The 24,454-nt window shown below is 39.6% G+C and overlaps 1 protein-coding gene across 1 annotated transcript in view; it reads left to right on the top strand.

The window, feature by feature from the left end:
* Positions 1–24,454, top strand: part of NECAB1 (N-terminal EF-hand calcium binding protein 1) — a 187,480-nt gene that overhangs the window by 71,712 nt on the left and 91,314 nt on the right. The window contains exon 4 of the mRNA XM_007517358.3: positions 20,881–20,906. Coding sequence (XP_007517420.1) covers positions 20,881–20,906 — 26 coding nt within the window. The remainder of the gene's footprint in view (positions 1–20,880; positions 20,907–24,454) is intronic.

Below are 24,454 nucleotides of genomic sequence, written 5' to 3'. Positions count from 1 at the left end.
CTTTAGAAATGGGAACTCTAGGCCCACAAAGTGGTACAGTGGATAAAGTGTTGAACTTTTGAAGATGAAGTATTGTGTTTTATCCCCTGCATCACATGTGCCAGGGTGATGCTCTGGTTCTTTCTGTCACTCTATCACTCTGTGTGTGTGTGTAATAAATAAGCCAATTTAAAAAACAAATAAAAATAAAACATGTAAACTCCAATTGACATCAATTTACGTTGTCCTAAATCACATCTCAGGATGCAATGGTAGGTTGGAAAATAGAAGACTTTCTCTGTAATGGGAAATTAGCATAGCATAAAGGTAAATAGAATAAAGAGGACATTGAGATCAGTAATGATAGAATACTGGAAGCCACTCAGACTTTGGGGTATCTTCTAAGAAAGAAGATAGAGAGCTGTTACACATGTTTAAGACTTTGCCATCCTCATTATCCTCTTAACGTTAAGTTACAGTGAAAAAAGGCTTAGGGACTTGTTCTCAAGACTGATAAGGAAAAAGGAAACTGAACACCCTGGGTTCCAGTCTTGAAAGAAAAAAAAAACCCTTTCATGATAATGAAGTATGACAGCTCAGAAAAATTAAAGGGAAGCAATCTAAATCCTAAAGATATTTTCAGAGAACAGGGAATAGAATGGTACAGCGGGTTTAGGAAGTGAATCCTGATGTGGGATGCTGAGGAGCCCATGAGTTGATCTGAAAGGTCGACTGGGGAATTCATAGGGTGAGAACCTCCACAAAGGTCCACCTTTCTCCAGCCACAGAAACCAGCTTTTGCTCTTGGCCTTGAAGTTGTATCTAACTAAATGATACACCTCCATATGAATGTGACTGTTCCTCCATTTTGAATGTTTCCATTATTTCTCATTCTTTGAGACAAGGACTGGGCAGAAAGGAGGACTTTTTAAGCTGCCTCTTTCGTTGTGGAAGCAGTCTGCCAAGGAAAACTAATCAGCCAGCTCACAAGGGCCTGGCTGTGTGGGTGGGCTTCTTGGTTGAGGCTCTCTGTTTGCTTTATGTGGGCTGGAACAGCTTGTCTGCTTAAGTTCTTTGCTCTTCAAATGAGCACTGTGCTGTCCAGCCCCGCACTGTGCATGATGAAGTCTTCATAACCACATTCAAAGACTTGCCCTATGTAGCTCATTTTTAAAAAATCGTTTTATTTGGGAGGGGTTAATGGTTCTACAGTTGTTGATATACAGGTACACAATTTCTCATATCATCATGATAACTGCAAAACACTGTCACCCTCAATTTATCTCCTTTTCCATAATCATATACCAGGAATCCAAAATCCCCCTGCCCATTCTCCTCCCTGCCTGCCTTCTCCAGATTCCTCTGCTTTGGTGCAAAACACCATACCAAACCCAGTGCACAGTTTCACCATGTTTTGTTTTCCCTTTCTGTTATTTCTTAAGCACTTTTTTTTTTTCTTCAAGCCGCACTGTCAAGACAATACTACCATTTACATGGCATGGGACTTTTTCCTTTGCTCTCCCTCTTTAAGTATCCCAGAATCTTATATGGGACTTTTATAGTGTGTGTGCTTGAGAGTTTTACCAGAGTTGCTAAGGATATGGCAGCATAGATGGTACTTGATTGTAAGTGCTAGAAAAGATACTTAGGATACAGAAGACGAGGATAGATGGAAACATGTAAATTTTTTTTCCCCTGTTTTGGATCCCTTCCACAATTCTTTCTTGAGTTAAGTGAGCAAGTCACTAGAGATCTGTTTTATCCACTTTATGCCCATGAGGGTTATTGGTAAGCCTTTCTCCTAGCAAAGGCAGGAGGGAAGAATCTTGTTATATTTCCTCCAGTTCTTTCACTTCTGAAGCAGCTCTGATTTTCAGGTTCATGAGCTGAAAACCTTTCATATTCTCTTAGCTTGTAGCAGAGAAATGAATTTAATGACTTTCCATTGTCCCTGTTGTCTGGTGTTAGAACAAACTGACTGTTACATACTCACCAAGCAGAACAGTGAGACATAATGAGGTGACAAGGCAGGCCCCACAGATAATTTCAGCGTGAAACAGTAGGATTTGCTTCACTTCATTCAAATAGTTATTTGTCAGACACTGGCTGTAGGCTCACAGTTATGCAATGCCAATAGCTAGCATAAATTTTTACACAGAAGTAGCTCCTCAGATGCAAGCTACAAATGTATATGCATGTATATATGTACATATATGTGTATGTGTATATGTGTATGTATGTATATATGTATGTATATACATGTATATGTGTATGTATGTATATGTGGGGGGGCAGTATGTCAAATAAAAGAAAAACATTGCTACTCTAGGGAAATTTTAGTCTAATTTTACATTTTAGGAAACTGAGTTTTAAAAATATGTTAGTTTCCAAAATTTTGACTGAGCTTGAATGAGAAGCATCTTCTGAGCCCACCCCTTCTTCTTTATTCTGTACTGCCTCCTTATCTACAGATACAGCAGGTTGTGAAGCCCTAGTGACTAGGAAATGGGAAATGTAATTTTCCTTTTCCTGTAATTTTACTGAATTTCTGTTTTGAGCCTCTCTGACAGGGGGCAGAAATTTAATCTCAGTCAGTTCTGGGTCTCTCTCCTCTGTTCCTGGGGGTCATATATAAGTCTTGCTCCTCTCCATGATACATCTACACATCTATGGTGGCATTTCCACTTCACTTGCTCTTTGGCTCAAGTGCATTCTCACCTTCTTTCAGCCTCCAGCCCTTTCTGTATTAGCAGCTCCCTGTGCTACAGTCTCTGCTACTTGTAGATCCAGACAGGCTAAACAGGCAGTTCTGTGAAAATCAGATCTCTCTATGTAAACACACTACAGAAGATACCTCTGATCCCCCTCACTGTTGCCCTACCAAGACAGTCAACATAAAAAATTAATGGCTGATGTTGTGAGAGTAAAAGTAAATGGACTTTTTAAGTGCTTACATGCATAATTGTAGTACTTACATATTTTTTAAGTGCTTACATGCATAATTGTAGTACTTACATATTTTTTAAGTGCTTACATGCATAATTGTAGTACTTACATATTTTTATAAATAGTTGCATTCACTTATTAGAAATTTATTATAAATTATAATATTTCCTTATCTATAATTTTTATTTATATTAAACCCTTCCAATATTTTATTCCATAAGTATATGTTCATTTTTGCAGGTGCTTATCTTTTGTCCTTAAAAGAAATAAAAATGGGGAGTTGGGTGCAGCAGGTTAAGCGCAGGTGGCACAAAGCACAAGGACCAGAGTAAGGATCCCCGTTCAAGCCCCGGCTCCCCACCGGCAGGGGAGTCACTTCACAGGCAGTGAAGCAGGTCTGCAGGTGTCTGTCTTTCTCTCCCCCTCTCTATCTTCCCCATCCATTTCCATTTCTCTCTGTCCTACCTGACAACGATGACATCAGTAACAACAATAATGACTATAACAGTAAAACAACAAGGGTAACAAAAGGGAATAAATAAAATAAATAAAATAAAATAAAAATGGTCTCAGGCCAGGAGGTGTTGCACCTGGTTAAGTGCTCACATTACAGTACATATATGGACCCAGGTTCAAGCCCATGGTCCCCACCTGCAGGGATAAAGCTTCATGAGTGGTGAAGCAGGGCCGCTTGCCTCTTAATTTCTTCTTGTTTCTGTCCAATAACAAATAAATAAAAATATTTAAGAGAAAGAAATGTTCTCAAAAGCAAGCATTGGTTCATCTTGGAAATGTAATAAACTCCATAAATTAAAAAAATACTTTAACCACAAGATATCATATTGTATTCAAATGAAAAACCATACAATTTTCAAGTGATAGTTTCCAGTAAGAAAACATTTGAAGTCTAACTGCTTTCACTTCATTAGAATTTTTTGTTTTCTTGAGATTTGGCGTTATTTTTTGTCTATCAAAATCAAAGAACACTCATCTACACAAGCTTCCCAAATGAAAAATGCTTCTTGATCCTAATACCAAGGATGATTTTCTTCAAGTATCATCTGTGTTCTTCATTTCAAAGTAGTTTTTTCCTCAGTGATTTTTTGAAACCCAACAAAGTAATACACATATCTACTTTTGAATTTCTGGGACACCACAAGATTTTCTAGAAAGTCATCCCACCTAGTACATCCTTAGTTCTGTGAATCAGAGATCAAGCTTCATGAGTAAACTAAAAGTGGCATATCCTTAATTACCACGAAATGATACTTGTTTACCTTCATAACAGACATAATGTATCAGTGAATACAGCTAGGATTGTCTTTGATTTTAATGTGACTTACATAAGATAACTTTTCAAAACTGGAATGACTAACCAATTTAATTAGCCGGCATTTTAATGGATATCTTATTATCATTGTTATCAATACAACCACATTTTGGTCACTGACATTTAGTGTTTTCTATGCTTATTATTATAATAATAGTTTTGGGGTTAATATTGAGATCTCAGGAGCAGTTATTTCACTATGGGCTTTAACTAGTTCTTGATGTCTGAAAAAGAATGCAATAGACATTTTATTGTCATCAAAATGGAAATTGCAGTAATTATATCAGATTTAATCTTTGAACTTTATTTGATCTCTGTTTAGAGGAAACTATGATAATATTAGAAGCTTCAAAAAACTACCTCAGGAGTCGGGTTAAGCGCACTTGGCACAAAGCACAGGGACTAGCTTAAGGATCCCGGTTAGAGCCCCCGGCTCCCCACCTGCCAGGGGAGTCCCTTCACAGGCAGTGAAGCAGGTCTGCAGGTGTCTATCTTTCTATCCCCCTCTCTGTCTTCCCCTCCTCACTCCATTTCTCTCTATCCTATCCAAAAATGACGACATCAACAACAATAACTAAAACAACAAGGGCAACAAAAGGGAAAATAAATAAATATTTAAAAAAATTGCCTCAAGAAGTATTTTAAAGTTCTTATTGTAAGAGACTAGTTATGATTAATCATAGGTCTTTTCTTTATAGCAAAAGATTTTTAAAAAATTAAACCATAAGTATGATAATAGTAATAAACCATAAGATGGTAGTACATCAATCAAAAGCAAGTGTTTTTAGTTTTTAAGCTATTTTTTTAAAGAATTAGCAATTCTTTTTTTTAGCACTTACTACGTGCTAACCTTGTTCACACTAGAACTGATAAGGGTGATTTAAGTTGTCATTTCTCAAGTTGATTGTTTTTATGACAGGTTAAGAACAGTATCATTTGAATATTTGTCATTTATTTTTAGCAGAATTACAAACAAAATAGCCATGTTTGACCATTGTGGATATTTATAATTTCTTTTTTATTTTTTAATTTATTTATAAAATGGAAACACTGACAAGACCATAGGATAAGAGGGGTATAGTTCCCACCATCAGAACTTTGTATCCCATTCCCTCCCCTGATAGCTTTCCTAAACCCCATGGGAGTATGGACCCAGGGTCATTATGGGGTGCAGAAGGTGTAAGGTCTGGCTTCTGTAATTGCTTCCCTACTGAACATGGGTGTTGACAGGTTGATCTATACTTCCAGCCTGTCTCTTTCCCTAGTGGGGAAGGGCTCTGAGGAAGCAGAGCTCCAGGACACATTGGTGGGGTCATCTGTCCAGGGAAGTCTGGTTGGCATCATGGTAGCATCTGGAACCTGATGGCTGAAAAAGAGGTAACATATAAAGCCATTCAAATTGTTGATTAACCACGAACCTAATGGCTGGAATATTGCAGATGAAGATTTAGGGTCTCCGTTTTGGAAATAGCTAGTAGATCTAGTTTAGGTATATCCCAAAGGGCCCATGATTTTATTAGTTTTTGCCTGAGCCTGACATCTGATATGTAGGTGGACCCAGGTTATTGTCTGGGGAGTTGATGTCATGGCTGGAAAAAGGTCTAGTCTAGAAAGCTAGATCAAGGAAGAGAGTAGCTCCCAAATATGGGAAAGTATATAAATATTGTTGACTGTAAACCCCATCAATTTGATCTGGGGCCCATATTCAGCATAAGGGCCTATGTAACCTCTACATCCCTATAGATCCAAACAATAGTTATAATTTCTATTTTCATAATAAAATTATTTACTTTTGTACTTAAATTTCCAAAGCCAGAGAGAAGAGAAACAAGAATGAATTATGGTTTTGAATGAGTTTAACATGGTAAAATTATTAGAGAAAAGAATAATTCAATGTAACTTCTGAGGCAGAGAAGCTGCCAATTCAAATTTAAACTTCTTCTTTATCTGGAAGGAGTTGAAAGATCAAAAGTGGAGATGTCACAAAGCTAAATTAGAGGACTAGAATAGGAAAAGACAGTTACTTGTTTGATTTTAAGGCTTATTTGCTTGATTGTAAAAGTAACTTAATATGATTGATGAAATCTCCATGCAGGGGGATTATCTTCTCTGTAGTAATGCCCCTTAATACTCACTTCAATTCCTTAAAAAATGAGGTCTGTGGGCAAAGAGCACATTTCTGCCAGTGTATTGCATAATGAATTGGTAAAATTCAAGGAGCGTGGAAAGAAGATTTAGGCTTGGTGAGAGCTATTCTCATATTAGAGAAACCCAGGGAGTCAGTGGTCTGGAGTAGTTAATGGGCTTAAGAAAAATGGGGGAGATGAATCATGTAAAAATCATTTGTCACACCTAAGGAAAGTTCATGAATATATAACAAAGGTACAGAAACAAAAAAAAAAAACCAAAATATTTTTCACTGAATTGCTCATAGGAAATAACAGTGAATCAAGAAATAGGTTTAAAGGTGGATACTTTGTCTTATTAATGGGTAAAGATTTCTTTGTTTTCCCTGAAATCATTACAGTCCCATTTTTAATTTATTCGTTTCATGTTATGGGGGGACCAGACTATTCTACTCTAGCATATGCAGTGCCCAGTTGAACCTGGGATGTCAAACCTGGAAGGCTAGTACTCTAACCACTGAAACTTTAGCAACTATGTCTAGTTTTTAATTGAGTTTTACTTCTTTAGTTAACTAAACTTTAGTTTACTTCTTTAGTTAACATAGGAAGCTGAATGAGCCTTCACTAAAATGAGTTCAAAATAAAATAATATACCTTTGTTGTTAGTTTTATTTTGGGTGGAGGGGAATGATTTTTACAGAGAAACACATCAAGAGAAGTCTCTTCTTGATTTTTTTTTTTTTTAGTGCTGCAGTGTCTTCCCTTTTTTATTTTTATTTTCCCCTTGTTTTATCGTTGTTGTGCTTATTATTATTGGTGTTATTGATGTCATTGTTGGATAGGACAGAGAGAAATGGAGAGAGGAGGGGAAGGCAGAGGGGAATAAAAAAAGAGATACCTGCAGACCTGCTTCACCGCTTGTGAAGCGACTCCTCTGTAGGTAGGGAGCTGGGGGCTCGAATCAGGACCCTTACACAGGTCCTTGAGCTTTGTGCCACCTGCGCTTAACCTGCTGTGCTACCACTTGACCCCCGAAAAGTCTCTTCTTTACATAAGTCTTTGTTCCCACCTATTTTGAGGGAAATAACTGGCTTTACTTTATCTGAATATTGGTCTTAAGAGGGGAAATTAACATCTGCCAAATCCCTACTTTGCACAGGATACACCTTGAAGTACTTTATTTACTGGTTTTCTTTTAAATTGCTGCCCCTGGACCGGGAGTATGGACAATGCCCATGTTCAGCGGGGAAGCAATTACAGAAGCCAGACCTTCTACCTTCTGCAACCCTCAACGACCCTGGGTCCATGCTCCCAGAGGGATAGAGAATGGGAAAGCTATCATGGGAGGGGGTGGGTTATGGGGATTGGGTGGTGGGAATTGTGTGGAGTTGTACCCCTCCTACCTTATGTTTTTGTTCATTAATCCTTTCTTAATAAAAAATTAAATTTAAAAAAAAATAAAAAAATAAATTGCTGCCCCTGCACCCTGGGAGGTGGTACAGGGGGGTAAATCTTTAAACTCTCAAGCATGAGTTCCCAAGTTCAGTCCCAATCACTGCATATGCCATGGTGATGCTATACTTCTTTCTTTTGCCTCTCCCCTCATCTCACTCACATTAATAATAATTCTTTTAAAACATATTGCTACCACCTATCAAGGTCCTGAAGAGTTCAGTAATTTATGAGCTGTCAGGTTCCTCGGGGGAACGGGCCAGCCTGGCTCCCACTTCATCGTCTGGCCTATTGGCCACCAGAGACAGGTGGAGAGTGGGGGACCTCGGGCCAACAGCAGCAGGGGTGAACTCAATGAGCGGTCTTCCAGCATACCATGGCAGCGGATGGTACAACAAACCACCTCAGGGCACCGTGGCGGTGGACAGAACACTTTATTGTCGCAGTTACAAGTTTATAAAGGGGTAGCTGTGCAGGAGAAGTAGCCAAGCTGGCCAATGAGACCAATATCTTCTTATAAGGAGAAAGAGAGCAAGGCAATGAGAAGGTATGGATGGTGGTACAGAAACGGGGAAATAGAAATTTAAAGGAGGTGAAGCCCACCAGAGGGAGGGTGGGGTGGGGTGATGCGGTGAGACTGATAGGCTGGTTGGAATTCCCCTTATACTCCTGCCCATCTCACCACAAGGGCTGGCGTGCCAAGGGGAGACTGACAGACGAGCTTCCAGAGGGTCTACCATCCATTCTCAAACACACAATGAGCAGTCACAGAATTTTTAAAGGATGGATCAGGGGATGACCTAAACCAAATCTCTGTGAAATAAAGTTTGTATTTTCTCATCATGGCATGTTTCCTCAACCTTTCCTACCTGGTTATATCCATTTTAAATAGAAGATACTAAGGTTGGGAATGTTTTAGTGGTGTACCTAAACATGCTCTTATATTTATAATAATTCACTAATTCTACAGGGTAGAATTTGTATTTGTTTTTTAGCTGAGAGGAGGAGTTATGAGATTAAAATATATAGTCAACTTTATCTTTTCAATTTAATCTTTCTAAAAAAATAAAGAAATTGGTACTATTCACCCAGTGAAAACACAGTTTACAAGTTTTTCTAAATAAGCATAAATTTAATATATCATTGCTTTGCCTGTTTCAGTTTGCAGTTATCCTAAAATACAGATAATTTATTTGAAGCTGAGAAAAAAAAAACTGAAAGTGAGAAAAGCGTAGTTCTACATGGATTGTTATCACACCAGTGTGTTCTAGGGAATTCATCTTCCCTGAAGCCAAATTCTCACAAAGTACTTAGAGGAATCTCAGAAAATAGCATGAAGGTAACTGTTCTGCGAATAAACCAGGACAAGTGCACTTAGTGGTATGAAGCCTAGGATGTGGACTCAGATCCTTCTATGAGAGAGGTACAGCACACCTACTACTCCCATGCTGCTTCTGCTGCCACACCCAGAAATAGGACCATCTGGTTTATGGAATAAGTGAGCTCCACAAGAATATATGAGCAGTTCTCAGGGAACAATGGCTAGAAGAAGGCATATGATTAGATGGGTTCATCTATGCTGTTTCTGAAAGATCAAAGCAATTAGGTATTGTAAAATGTGCATTGACATACATTGTATTACCCGTGTGTTTGAATTTTTAGTATTTAAAGCAACAGTTGTAAACAGTACAGTCTGTATGTGAGCAGAGCCAGGGTCCCATGTATTTGTGATTTCACTGTCCTCAAGCTGTTTGTTTTTCATTCAGAGACACAGAGAGAGAAGCATCATAGCACCAGAACTTGCCCTAGTGCCATGGCACCTTACATGTGGTGTTAGGGTTCAAGCCTGGGCCTACTGCATGACAAGGCACAGGTCCTGTTGAATGAGCTGTCTCTGCAGGGCTCATAGATAATACTTACTGCTTATTCTTTGCCTGACCCTGCCAAATATTTCAGTACTCATTTCCTCTGCTCCCAAAATTAGCCTGAAAGGCCAAGTTTACTGTTTATCTTAAAGTTGAGGAAACTGACCTCCAGAGCTGTTAAGTAACTTGGCTAAGATCCTGCAGCTAGAAAGTGTGAGTGTTCAGTTCAGACCCAGTCAGATTGACTCAGGAGCTCACCTACTAGCAGATCTCAATGTTGCCTGTGGATGGGAATCACGTGGGAGCTGGGCTGGCAAGGTGGCTCACCTTGGCAGTGCACCTGCTTTGTTATGCACTTGACCCAGTCTGGAGTCAGTCCTGATTGCACTGGAGGAAACTTCTGGTGTGTCTGTCTCTGTCTGAAAAAATAAATACATAAGTAAAAGAGGGGGTGAGGAAGAGAAAATTGACTAAGATTAAGTCCTAGCTATAACAAAAGAATAGTAATAAATAAAAAGAATCATAGGAAGAGCTTCTTTAATTTTTTTTTTAATCTATGCTAAGACTGTTACATAAGACCTATGGAATAAGAATGACTGAATAAATATTATTAGTGCAGGTCTTTGGATCAGTAATTTTTTTAAGCTTTCTCAACAACTCTAATTGTCAGCCAAGTTTGAGAAGTGATTCTTAACAGTGACCCATCATTATCCCTGGTAAGTCCTGAGTAGTCAGCCGTACCTGAAAAGTATGTGTAGAACACTAAGAATGATAACAATAAGGCTTACATGCATTACCCATGTGCTCAGGAATTTACTAATCTAGAAGAAAAGTTATATATAGCCTAGTAGCTAACTGATAAAACAGTGCCAGATTGTTTGATTTGTAGAGGAATGCTGTAAAATCTCATTTTAAGGTTAGGGATATAAAATAATAAATATACACATATTATTTCTGGTATATAACTGGACAGAGATGGTTCATGACTGTGGCTTTCATTAGATTTTTTTTTCCAGAGCATCTGTGACCCAGAAAAAGCCCAGAATCACAGTGGAAGGGTTCAGAAAAGTAAAAATGGGCCAGAATGATGAGAAACAGCATTGGGAACACATGCAGGGCATTAATAAGGTCCCAGTGTAGCAAAATGAGAGGGAGGGGGGAGGGAGCAACATTGTGGAGGTAAGAGATAGCTAGCATAATGGTTATACAAAGAGACTCATGCCTGAGGCTCCAAAGTCCCAGGTTCAACCCCCTGCACCACCATAAACCAGAGCTGATCAATGCTCAGGTAAAATAAACAATCAACCAAAAAAAAGAAAGGGAGAAAGGAATAAAAGAAAGAAAGGAAGAAAGAAAGAGTCAGGCAGTAGCGTAGCAGGTTAAGTGCACGTGGCATGAGCACAAGAAGAAGCATAAGGATCCCATTTGAGCCCCGGCTCCCCACCTACAGAAGAGTCGCTTCACAGGTGGTGAAGCAGGTCTGCAGGTGTCTATCTTTCTCTCCTTCTCTCTGTCTTCCCCTCCTCTCTCCACTTCTATCTGTCCTATTAAACAATGATATCAATAACAACAACAATAATAACTACAACAATAAAAAAACATGGGCAACAAAAGAGAAAATAATAAATATAAAAAAAAATTTTAATTTTAAAAAAGGGCAGAGGGTAGATAGCATAATGATTATGCAAAGAGACTCTCATGCCTGAGGCTCCAAAGTCTCAGGTTCAATCCCCCGCATCACCATAAACCAGAGCTGAACAGTACTCTGGTAAGAAAAATAATAAATTTAAAAAGAAAGAAAGAGTATGCCCACTAGTGTAAAGGTCATATGCAAAGTATTCATCCTTAAAACTGGGGAGTGGGCTGGGTATACCCAGTAGAGCACACATAACCATGTGCAAGACCAAGGTTCAAGCCCCAAGTCGCCACTTGTAGGTGGTGGGTGGAAGCTTCATAAGAAGTGAATTAGTGCTGCAGGTTTCTCTCTGTCTCTGCCTCTTTTATTTCCCCCTTCATTTCTCTCTGTTTTATCAAATAAAATTAAAACATAAGTAAGGTAAAAAATGGCTACCAAAAGTGGTGGGTTTATGGTGTCAGCACCAACAAGCCCCAGTGATAACCCTAGTGGCAATTAAAAATAAGTAAACTCTGGGAAAATTGTTTTTACTAAACACAAGAGATCAAGTTTCCACCTCTTCCCCTCATGTCACACATCAGAAACCAAATTCCTTTTATAAAATTGTGAGTGAAAGATTCAAATTTCAAAAATTATATTATATGATTTATTGGATAGAGACAGAAATCAGGGAGGGGCAAGATAGGGTGTGAGGGAGGAGAGAGATACCTACAGCACTGTTTTATCATTTGTAAATATTTTCCATGGCAAGTGGGGACTGGGGACTTGAATTTGAGTCCTTATAATATGTGGATTGAACTGAGTATACCACTGTTGAGACCCAGATTCAGAACTCTTAAAATGACATTTGACTTTAATTTTGTTCTTTTGGTTTATGTGATATTGGTGATCAGATCCAGGATCTTACACACACAAGGCATGTCCTCTGCTACCGAGATATATCCCCAAACCAAGAAAATTCAAGATTTGAATGTCAGTAGGAAGGGGATTCTAAAAATCCCCCCCCCCTTTTTTTTTTCTACTCAGGGTAATATTTAGTAACAATCAGGCTTTACTTCTACTGGTTCCTCAGATTACAGTGATGGTGAAGTCTCTGTTTTCATATCAAAGGAGAACTGAAGACATTCCCATAAAGTCCTCTTCTATGTTCTTAGGAGGGACACTCACGGAGAAGTTGTTTGATGGGGAAAATCTATAAACAGGAACTTTCTCCTTCAAGGCTACCCAATGTGACAGGCCATGGTGATTTCTAATTTCACCTTTCTCTTCTTCATTTGAGTTTCTGGTGAAAAAGCCAGGATACACAATTTTCCTACATCAGCCAAGGTATAAAGAGTAATATACATCCTGCTGTGTATTCATTCTTTTTCCCTTTCATTAAATACAAATCACTTGGAAATAGATCAACCTATACTTTGCTACATACACAGTACTTCTCTCATAAAAGGAAATTAATTTCATATGGCTATGGGTAAAGGAAATTCTGTCATACAAGAAATAAAAACCTCCCCACACTTCAGGGTCTGCTGGAGCATACTTATCTACATGTCCTTTGTGAGAAGGGCTATTATTTGGGGGTGGGGTTAATTATGATTCAGGCATTGGGCTAAAAATAATACATTATGTTATGTAGTTTTTGCAAATAAATCTTTCAGAAACATCTCATCATTTCAGACTTACACATGAGCAAACCTTGGCTTAGAAATGTAACTTGCCGGGAGTTGGGCAGTAACACAATGGGTTAAGCGCATGTGGCACAAAGCACAAGGACTGGCATAAGGATCCCAGTTCGATCCCCTGGCTCCCCACCTACAGGGGAGTCGCTTCACAGGTGGTGAAGCAAGTGTGCAGGTGTCTATCTTTCTCTTCCCCTCTCTGTCTTCCCCTCCTCTCTCCATTTCTCTCTGTCCTATCCAACAATGACGACTGAATAACAACTACAACAATAAAACAACTAGGGCAACAAAAGGGAATAAATAAAATTAAAATAATAATTAAAAAAAGAAATGTAACTTGCCTTAGGTTGCATGCCTAGCAAGCGATAGTGCCACACACAAGCCAACATCCCCTGATGCTTACCCACTATAGAATACTGCACACAGTATAGATTTAAATCTGGTTTTGAAACAGAAGACTATATATTGAGGCTGGGTGGTCATCTGATAGCAGTGAGTTCAGGAAATGACAGAGGTTAGGTAGTATTAATTACAGGTGAGCACACTGAACTTGATATTGTCTGTATAAATTCTTAATTTAAAGGTAACTTATCTTAAAAGTTATCCTCATTGAGTCCTTGACATGGAACTCTGATAAATTCATCTGGCAGAAAAGTATGTAACTAGTAAAAGTATAAGATAAATATATGAATAGGAAACTGTGTAACTAGCAAAAAGCTTGCAATATATGTAAATTAAGATGTCTGAGATACATTGTCAAGCAAATCCAGCAAGATAATTAAGCAGCCTGCACAGTGTGCTACTTGTTTGAAATATCTCTCTTTTTAAAAATGATTTTATTATCTTTATTTATTGGATAGACACAGCCAGAAATCAAGGAAAAGAGGAGATAGGAGAGAGGAAGAGAGACATCAGCAGCACTGCTTCACCACTCATAAAGCTTTTCCCCTGCAGGTGGGGACTAGGGGCTTGAACCTGAGTACTTGTGCACTGTAACGTGTGCTCAACCAGGTGCACCAGCACCCAGCCCCAAAAGATTTTCCTTGTGAGAGGGAACACATAACACAACTTAGCTCTGGCATATGGTAGTGTTAGTGGTTGAACCTGGGCCCCCTGGTATGAAAACCTGACTCTCTAGCACTTCATTGTCTCTGACCCAGTGTCCTAATTTGTGACTTAAAAAGAAAAGTATATGGGGCTAGGTGACAGTGCACCCTGTTGAGCACACAAAGTGTGAAGATCAAGTCCTTGATCCCTAGCTGTAGGGGAAGAGCTTTCAAGTGGTAAAGCAGTGTTGCAGGTGTCTCTCTTCCACTTTCCCTCTCTATCTACCCTTACCCTCTCAGTTTCTCTCCATCTCTATCAAATAAATAAATAAATACATAAAATGTTGGGAGTATAGATCGAACTGTCAATGCCCGTGTTCAGCGGGGAAGCAATTACAGAAGCCAGACCTCCCACCTTCAGCACCCCATAATGACCTTGGGTCCATCCTCCCAGAGGGATAAAGTATAGGAAATCTATCAGGGGAGGGGCTGAGAAGTAGCAGTAAGTACAAGAGATGAAAATGAAGAGCATCAGAGAAAGAGAGGAAAAAATGGAGAAATCTACAATAGTAACTGGCGGCTTTGGTGGAATATAGGAGCAGATACTGAGCAGCAGAGAAGCAATAAAACAAAGTGGAAAAGAGAAGTGGAGGGGTGGAGAGTTTTCTATTTTATTTTCCTCTGAGGATAGTGCTGAAAGACAGTGAACAGCTTACCAGTTAATTGACTCAAAATCCTCTGACATATAAGAATGTAAGTTAAACCACAGCAAAGTATTATCATTTATTTTATACTGTGGCTGTTAGTCCAGTATAGTGTAATGAAAACAATGCCTGGATTTCTTTTTCTTTTCTTTTTTTTTTTTTTAACTATCTTTTAACTTACAACATTTTTTTCCCCTGACTATGAAATGTAACTAATGAATCTATGTAATATATCTAGTATGGGCCAGCAAAATAGCTTATTTGGGTAGTGGTCTACTTTACCATTTGAGCCGAGGTTTGAGCTTGGCCCCCACCACATTTATGTGCTTTAGTGTTGTGGTCTCTCTCTCTCTCTCTGTCTCCCTCTCCTTTTCTTTCTTTTTACTGTAAGATCTCTTACACTGCCCCCCCCCCCAGCTTCATACCTGACATTACATTCAAGATGTGATTTAACATTATTTCTGCCTAGAAAACCTAGCCATAAGTCAAACCTTGGAGTTAACATATTATTTTAATCTTTGAATGGCAGGCTCCAGAGTCAGTGTGTTTATAAATACCTGAGTTAATGGGGACAGATTCTCTCTCATATGTCCTGAGGGAGTAGATCTGAATGCAGCCTGGGTGTTGCAGGCTAACAGATGGTGTGTGTAGTGTGTGGTATTGAGGCTGCAGATTCAGCAGTCTTGGAGTCAACTGCAGTGGCAGCATCTGAAAGCTTGCAAACTCCTTGGGCCCTACTGGTGATGAAGTAGCTCTGAGCTCTGAACTGGCTGAACTGGCTGGCTATGCCTGCATCTGGGTTTCACATTCTTATAGCTGTGTTAACCACAGGCCTCTTGTCTTCAAGGGTCAGGCACACCCAGACCTAACAACCTGTGTTTAACAAGCCCTCCAGGTGATTCCTGTTTACATAGAGAAGTACTGGTATAAACAGTAGCAACCTCTCCAGGTAGAGAAAACAGGAAGTGCCTGCAAAGACAGGACAGAGTTTGTATGAGAAGACATGAAGAAAAAGCAGTAAGGGTTAGCATCTTCAGCTGATAATTACAACTACTAAGCTCTGAGGGAGAAGATGCAAAGGAACCTTAACATGACTCAGGAAACTTTTTACTGAAGCCTGGCTTCACAGGTAGCCTTTATGTTGGGAATCAAACAGAAGAAGGTCAAATGGCATCTTTTCATTTGGAGACTAAACTTTTGAACAAGCAAATTCTTAACCTTTTACTGACTGGAACTCTGACCTTTGAAATAAAACAAAAGTAAGTAACATGGGGTGCCATTGTGTTTGTAATTATCAAGCTTATGCTATTAGTGTGGAGTATATAATTAGAAAAAGTTCAAACCACCTCTTACAATATGACTTTTTTTTTTTGCTGATGATTTTCATTTCTAAGAAATACTGAATGTTGAGTGCTGGTTACTAAAATCACCTTGCTGACTTTTTTTTTTTTAATCATAGTATCACTTCATTGAGGAAATGTTGATTTAAAAGATTTTTGTTGTCATAAGAGTACATTTCCCCAAGGTTGATATACATTTCACCCTCAACCAAGCCATCTCCTTTTCCACCATAGTGACTTAGGTCTCCAACCTCCCATTTGTATATGTCTTCCCTGTTCTGCTGTGATAGACTGTAGTGACCTTGGTAACTTCCCCCCCTTTTTGTTGCCCTTGTTTTATCATTATTGTGGTTATAATTATCATTGTTATTGATGTGTTTGTTGGATAGGACAGAGAGAAATTGAGAGAGGACGGGAAGAGAGGAGGAGAGATAGACAGACACCTGCAGACCTGCTTCACGGCTTGTTAAGTGACCCCTGCAGGTGGGGAGCCTGGGCTGAAACCATGATTCTTTGTGCTTCTTGCCATGTGCACTTCACCTGCTGATCTACCGCCCAACCCCCCTTTTTTAAAAAAGAAAATCCTCTTGATAATCTTTGAAGCGTAATCTCTAACATTTGTCCTGTAAATCTGCCTTTAAGAAAAGATGTGTTATGAGAAAGAGAGGCCCAGAGAGGCCCAGAGAGCACTGCTTATCTTTGGCATAAAGTTCGGGCTGAGGTTTGAGCCTGGAGCCTGGAATGTGCAAATTGATACAATGATATGTGTCTGCAAAACACTCTCAGGCCTAAAGACAATATAATATAAATTATAATAGGTATATAATTAATTAGTGACACACTCCTTAATTTCTGCTGGACCTCAAACTCAGACCTCACCTACATAGGGCATGTCCTTTGTCTGCGGAGCCCCATCTTAGGCCCCTGACTTATTTATTTACTTATTATTCATTTATTTTAATATTTGGGGAAAGAAGCATGCCTCCCCAGTTGAGGGAAACACTTGTGTTGCAGATCCCTCCCTTGATCTCAGGCTCTTGACCTAGTTCCTCTCTCTCTCTTTGGAGCCTCTAGGCTCTAGCCTATAAATGTTACTTTCTCCCTACATTTGAATTACCTGTCCCCTGGCCCCTTAGACACAGTCTATTTCTTGGTTTCACACTACATTTCTTCAAGGAGTCATGGTTATTCTCTGCCTGCAGCACCTCAGATCCTACTTTGAGAGGACTGAAACTGTTGTTTTGTTGAAGGGGAGGGAGCCCCTGACTGGAGCCATTCCCCAGTTCCTTCCCTTAGGGTTCTATACTGACTTCTACAAGAGTCACAAAGACAGCCAGTCATGTTTCAGGGAGAAGATGAGCATTTATTGGCAGAAAGTAAGGACAGAAAAGGAGAGGAAAGTATAAGATATGTAGGCATGTAGATGGAGACACACCCACCCCCACACCCCCAATACTACAAGGGCCAAGGCCCACTCCTGGTCTTCCAATCTTAATAGTCCCTTCTGAGGACAGGTGGGACCCTCAGGGGAAGTGCTTCAGCCTTTGTTATTCAGGGAGTCCCACCTGCCTGCATCTGCATTTTATGGCTTTTTGCACACAGAGAGGGAGAAGGTGCTGGGGTAGGATGTGCAGACACCTTGGAGCTTCTGGCCCCTCCCTCTGGTCCCTTCTCCAGGCTTCCTATAAGGAAAGGTGCAGGGGTGAGGTGCTGCTTTCCCTACACTGCCCTCCCTTTCAAAACTTATGAATTGCATTGGTGATTTATTCTTTACTGTGTCTTACCTTTAGTTAAACCTTTTAACACTTCACTTCTGAAGTGTCATTCTCTCTCAGCTGTCCTCTGACCTTATTTAAGGTCTTTTCACAATCCGTTGCTCCACACCTTTTCTTCTTTCTTCTTTTTTTCTTTCTAAAGCACTGCTCAGCTGAGGCCTATGAAGCTAGTATTGAATCTGGGACCTCAGAGACTCGTGCAGAAATGTCTTTTTGTAGGGGAGTGAGGGAATGGGAAAGGTTCCCTCCAAGCTCCACCAGAAGGGTTCTAAACTGTCTTCTACAATGAATAATAACAACAGAGACAGTCATGGTTCAGGGAGATGAGCATTTATTGAGAAGAAGTAAAGATAAAGAGAAGACAGTACAAGAGAGAGGAAGTAATGAAGGGCCTCAAATGGTCCTGAACTTCCTGGTCTTCCAGGTTTATAGTCAGTTGCGCCCTGAGGCAGAGTGCTCACATCTGCCTCTTGTCTACATTTTATGGCCCTTGCATTCAGGTATGGAGGGAGTGTTGGTACAGGAGGCATTGAACTACTGGTGCTTCTGATAGCTTTTGGCTTCTTCCTCTTCTTCTTTTTAAATGTTTTAATGATTTATTATTATTGGATAGAGGCAGAGGAAGATAGACACCTGCAGCACTGCTTCACCACTTGTGAAGTTTTCCCCCTGCAGGTGGGGACCAGGAGCTTGAACCCATATCCTTGTGCACTGTAATGTGTGCACTTAACCAGGTGTGCCACTGCCTGGCCCTGACCCTTTTTTAAAAATATTTATTTATTTATTCACTTTTGTTGCCCTTTTTGTTTTATTGTTGTAGTTACTGATATCATTGTTGTTGGATAGGACAGAGAGAAATAGAGGAAGGGGGGAGAGAAGGACACCTGCAGACCTGCTTCACCATCTGTGAAGTGACTCCCCTGCAGGTGTGGAGCCAGGGGCTGGAACTGGGATCCTTAGGCCAGTCCTTGTGCTTTGCACCATGCCACATGTGCTTAACCCGCTGCACTACCGCCCAACTCCCCTCTGGCCCTTTCTTTTGGCAGGGTGCAGGAGGAGAGGTTTCTTTCCCTAAGTACAGATTGTGGCTTTCCTGCTGGAGGCTTTATGTGTCTTGAAAGTCTTTTTACATAACCATTTTACTGTCTTGCTGTCTTACTCAGGGCTGGTGGCCTGTCTCTCCCCACCTCCACCTCCCACCACACTTTGTATATCTCTGTCTCTATCACTGTTAGCTAGGGTTTTTGCTGGAGCTTTGTACTGGCACAATTCCACTGCTTCTAGAAAACTTCTTTTTTTTTTTTTTTTGAGGGGTGAGAGAGAGAAAACACAGCACTGCTCCACCATTAGTGAGACTTCACTTTCCTGTTCTTCCAGCGAGGTATCTTAGGACCTTGGATAAGCTTTGATTTGTAGTGGTATAACTTCAATCCCTGTTTCCATCTTCACATTTCTGGTATGAAGATGTTATTTACTATGGTAGGGCCAGTTCTAACCCAGTATGGCCTCACCATCCCCTGATAATACCACTGTAGGTATTTTGGTATTTTCCAGATATGCCACATTCACAGATTTAGGACTTGAATAAGTCTCTTGGGGAGACATAAGTCAACCCACTAACAGTGTACACAGAAAATATTTAATATGTATAAGAAAAATCAAAGATTAACTTTTAGCTTGAGGTAAAATAGAATATATTTTTCCAATTTCATTTTGTCCTTCACAGGAGTCATTGCATATATATGTAAAAAATAATCTGACCTTAATTCATCTGAATACTAGAGAGATTCAAACTGTTGCTGAGGGACTATCTTTACAGATTTACATCTAGAGGAGACCATACCATAGTGTTGAGTGACAGGAAGTACCTAAGAGAACACAGACACTACTGAACCATGCCAGAATACATATTCCCCAGGCACACACACCTATGTGTCTGGGAGAAGGAAACCGCTGCCCAGGAAATGGAATTTTAAACTTTATTTAAAAAATTAAATAAAGAGACAGAGAGAGACAGAAGGTATCTGTCTTTCTCTCCCCCTCTCTGTCTTCCCTTCCTCTCTCCATTTCTGTCTGTCCTAACAATGATGACATCAATAACAATAATAACTACAACAATAAAACAAGGACAACAAAAGGGAATAAATAAATAAATAATATTCAAAGACCCCCCCCCCAAAAAAAGTTGGATTTTGTTATGGAAGTTCTATTAGTTCTACTAATTCAGGAATCATGATTGCCAACATTTGCTAAGTGTTAAGTGTTTACTTTGTGTTTATTATACTATTGGTTTTATTAATTCATTTTAATTCCCATGACTCAGAAATTATCATAATCATCTTAAGGCTGAGGAACAGATTCATGAGACACAGAGTACTATGACAAATAATAAAGGGCAGCATCAGAAGCCTGTGTGTGTGTGTGTGTGTGTGTTTGTGTGTGTGTGTGTGTGTGTGTGTGTGTGTGTGTGTGTGTGTGTGAGTGTTGGCAGGACCTTGCATATGTGTCATTTTGTCAATCTAGGCTGACTTTTTCATTCAGATAGACTGAGACAGACAGTACAATATGCAACAGTACCAAAGCTTCTCACAGTGCTACTATAGCTCTCCCTTTGGGGGGTCTAGGGAATTGAACCTGGACTATTTGTATGGTATAGGAAGTACTTTACCTGATGAGCTCTATTTCCAACCCCTGGAATCAAGATCTGAGAATAAATGTTCTGACTCAGGAGCCAACATTCTTCACCATTATGCAATATTCCTTCAGAAAGATACTTCCTTTCTTTCAGAAAGGAAGTTTAATTCCTTGGAATTATCAGTTCAAAAGTACAATATAAAATAATCACTATTAATAACTTATGGTTAATAATTTATATTATGTAAGAAAAACATAATAACTACAGATCTTCTATTAGTGAAATATACATTGAGAGAACAACTGTATTTAACTATTTTAAAAAGTTTTAAGATATTTCCAAAGTAACAATTTTTTTTTTATCTTTTCAGCAATCTTGACACAGAAGAACTATGTGGTAAGTTTCCTTAAGACCAATTAAAGGCATTCCTTGCTTTAAAAATGAAAAACAAAAGACTGTCATATATTTCTACATACCCTGGAATTAAAGTCATGTATTAGGAGTTCTGGAATAAAGTAAAAGATAATCAAGACCTCAAGAGATCTTCATCCTTTTATCTTTATCCATGAATTTTGCTCAAGCATGTATTTCACTGCAGAGAGTTGAGCCTCATTAATTTGTTCATGAGGAGAAGATTGTTATTAAAATGAGTATAATTAGTTTTGCAAGTGCAAATTTGTCACCAGTTTGACTCTATTTTTAAAAGGCATTTAATGCAACTTTGCTAATTTTTTAAAATATGTATTTACTTCATCTGATGGGACAGAGACAAATTGAGAAGAGAGAGGGAGGTATGGAGAGAAAGGCACCTACAGTACTGCTTTACTGTTCCTGAACTTCCCCCCTGCAGGTGGGGACTAGGGCCTCAAACCTGGGTCCTGATGTATGGTAACATGTATTCAACCAGGCACACCACCACCCAACCCCCTGTATTTTCTTTCTGCAGTGAATTTTGTTCATTGTTTTTCAAAGCTGACCCCTTGACATATAAAAACAACTTTATCCCACACCAACCTAAGCTACTCTGGATTTTAAAATATCACTTGAAAGAGGTCTTTATAGATTCTTGATTTAATGGTCTCTCATTTTCTTCATTTTTGTGGGTTAAGGAAGCTTCAGTGCTGGGATATCTTTCATATTCTCTGTCTTTTTGCCTCTCTGTCTATAAAAAAAAAAAAAAAAGAAAGAAGGGAGTCAGCAGTAGCACAGCAGGTTAAGCGCAAGTGGCACAAAGCACAAGGACCAGTGTAAGAATTCCTTTTCGAGCCCCCAGCTCCCCACCTGCGGGGAGTCACTTCACAGGTGGTGAAACAGGTCTGCAGGTGTCTATCTCCTCCTCTCTGTCTTCACCTCCTCTCTCCATTTCTCTCTGTCCTATCTAACAATGACAACATCAACAACAATAACTACAACAGTAGAAAACAGCAAGGGCAACAAAAATGGAAAAATAAATATAAATAAATATTTAAAAAAAAAAAAAAGAAAAGGGCCACTGAGAGCCATAGAGTTATGAGGTCACTGAGCCCAAGTATAACCCTGGTAACAACAACAACAACATCAACAACACACACACACACACACACACACACACACACACACACACATGCACACTCATGAGGCTGAAAGACTCATTTGTTTCAAATGTCTTAATGTGTCAGGCCAAAGTAATCAAAATAATTATCTCCTCAAATCTTTCAGATAATAGTTTCCAATTACATTTGCTGAGATAGGCATACCCAATATCTGTGGTGGGGGGGGTTGGTGGGGTGAAGGGAACCTATCATTGAGGGATTTTAAGATAGAAAACATACTGACTCCTTTTTCTTTTCTATTATCATTAAAAACCATATTACATATATATATATAATGTATTCATAACATATCTCAGTCTAATCTCTAAAAATTGTTTTGAATTTGTCTTCTATAATAATAGAAGTAGATTAGGTGCCCATCCTGTATTCATTTGAAAGATGTTATCTGTGCTGTTTCCCCATAGTATTAGATGAGGGGAGTCATGTAATTCAACAAAATTGCTCTGTTTTCAAACCTAGTGATTGTACTACTAATTCTGTGATATAATCCTCCTCCTTCTCTCTGTTTAAGAATATGCATTTTAATTTCTACAGTGTAGTTCCATCTCTAATTGTTTTGTGAATAGGAAGTTAACGTTTAAGTCAGAGTGGTCTGGGAATTGGTACAGTGGATAAAGCATTAGACTCTCAAGCATGAGGTCCTGAGTTCTATCCCCAGCAGCACATGTAACAGAGTGATGTCTGGCTCTTTCTCTCTCCTTGTATCTTTCTCATAAATAAATAAAATTAAAAAAAATTTTAAGCCAGAGTCAAAATTCAATGCTTCATTGCTAGGAAGGAGGAGAGGAGGAAGGAGAGGGAGACGGAGAGGGTGAGACCACAGCAATGAAGCTGCTTCCTCCACTGCAGTGGTGGTTAGACTCAAACCTGGGTCATATACTTGGCAAAACAGTGCACTATCCAAGTGAGATATTTTTCTTACCTGCCAATACTTTTTAAAAAGATTTATTTTATATTATATGGGGGGGGGGGCTTCACTGGGGCTTGGTGCCTGCACTGTGAAGAATATATTGCTAGGAAGAATATGTATGTTGTATCCAGACTTGTTGGTATGCATGAGACCCCTTCTGTTTCATTTGGTTTAAATCCCCCCTGCTTAACACTATTCTATTTACATAACCACTTCATTCTATTTACATAACCGCTGTTAACAAGCACCTCCCTCCAGGGCATTGGTTCAATCCCCACTGTTTCATGATATGTTTTTGCTCCACCCCCCCTCCTTGTCACACCCTGATCCCTTCTTTATCACACCCTGATTTTCACCAGTCACTTTTCTCTCCACCCTCTCTATGTCACATCCTGTTTCCACCCTACTTGGGAAGTATATATAAAGACAGCATTGTGAGTTTTAGAGTACTGTACTGTACTTTGAGTTTAACTTAGCTCATCTTAGATTGTGCTGCGTCCTGCATGAATAAAGAGACACTGCCTACAACCCAGCCATGAGTCCCTGGGCGTCTGTTACCCGCCCGTGAAGCCAGCCCGGCGAAAACAACATAACCCATCGAAAACAACAGGGGCGGAGACTGCATCAGAATAATTGCTCAGCATCATCTCCTCCTTTCCCTTTATATCTAAATGGACACAGTAAAGAAAAATAGAATGGAGCAGGCTTACATGGTTGCCAACCTTGTGAGATGTATGTGTCCCCCTGTGCTCAACCCCTCTTTAGAGAGAGAGACTTACCTGGAGGGACTCATCTCATAGGTTTAAGCGCAGCCTGCTCAACCATCTCTTACTAGTTTTTAATGCAAAGGTCCTTTTAGTTGTCTTGCAGAAAGGACTTCTGTTGAGACTGCTGAGGCCTGTGGCAGCCCAGTCTAGGTGCTGGAAAATGAGTTTCTATTTCTTCTCCAGGCTGTTTGAGCCATGGCTGCCTGACATATTGTAAAATCACCAAAATGAGTTGCGAGCTGTTCTTAAATACCTCATATTCTTAGAATCTTTGTTGCCGCTCCTCTTCAGCATATGCCTTCTGCCTTGCTTGTCTCTGCACACCCCCTTTCCACCTCACTCTTTCCTCTGTATATGGGAAGTGATAACAAGATGCATTCTGTGGTGCTCATACAATCTCATGTGGACACTGTGATGAGATCAACTCCTAACTGCCAGTCTTCTGGTTCTGACTTGGAGTCTTGAGGCCGAATTTATGCATTCAGCATCATAGAGGAATGAGAACCACAATAGAAAAACAAAATAAAACTCTAATTGGGCAATTTTTAATACTACTTAGTACTGTAGAACTTGAGAAACTCCTTTGATTAGTGGATACTTTTTTCCTTTCTCTTCTTTCTTCTTCCTTCCTTCTTCTTCTTCTCCTCCTCCTCCTCCTCCTCTTCCTCCTCCTTC

Source organism: Erinaceus europaeus, chromosome 1 (assembly GCF_950295315.1).
Source record: "Erinaceus europaeus chromosome 1, mEriEur2.1, whole genome shotgun sequence".
Taxonomy (NCBI): Eukaryota; Metazoa; Chordata; class Mammalia; order Eulipotyphla; family Erinaceidae; genus Erinaceus; species Erinaceus europaeus.
This window is presented reverse-complemented; position numbering and strand designations above follow the sequence as displayed.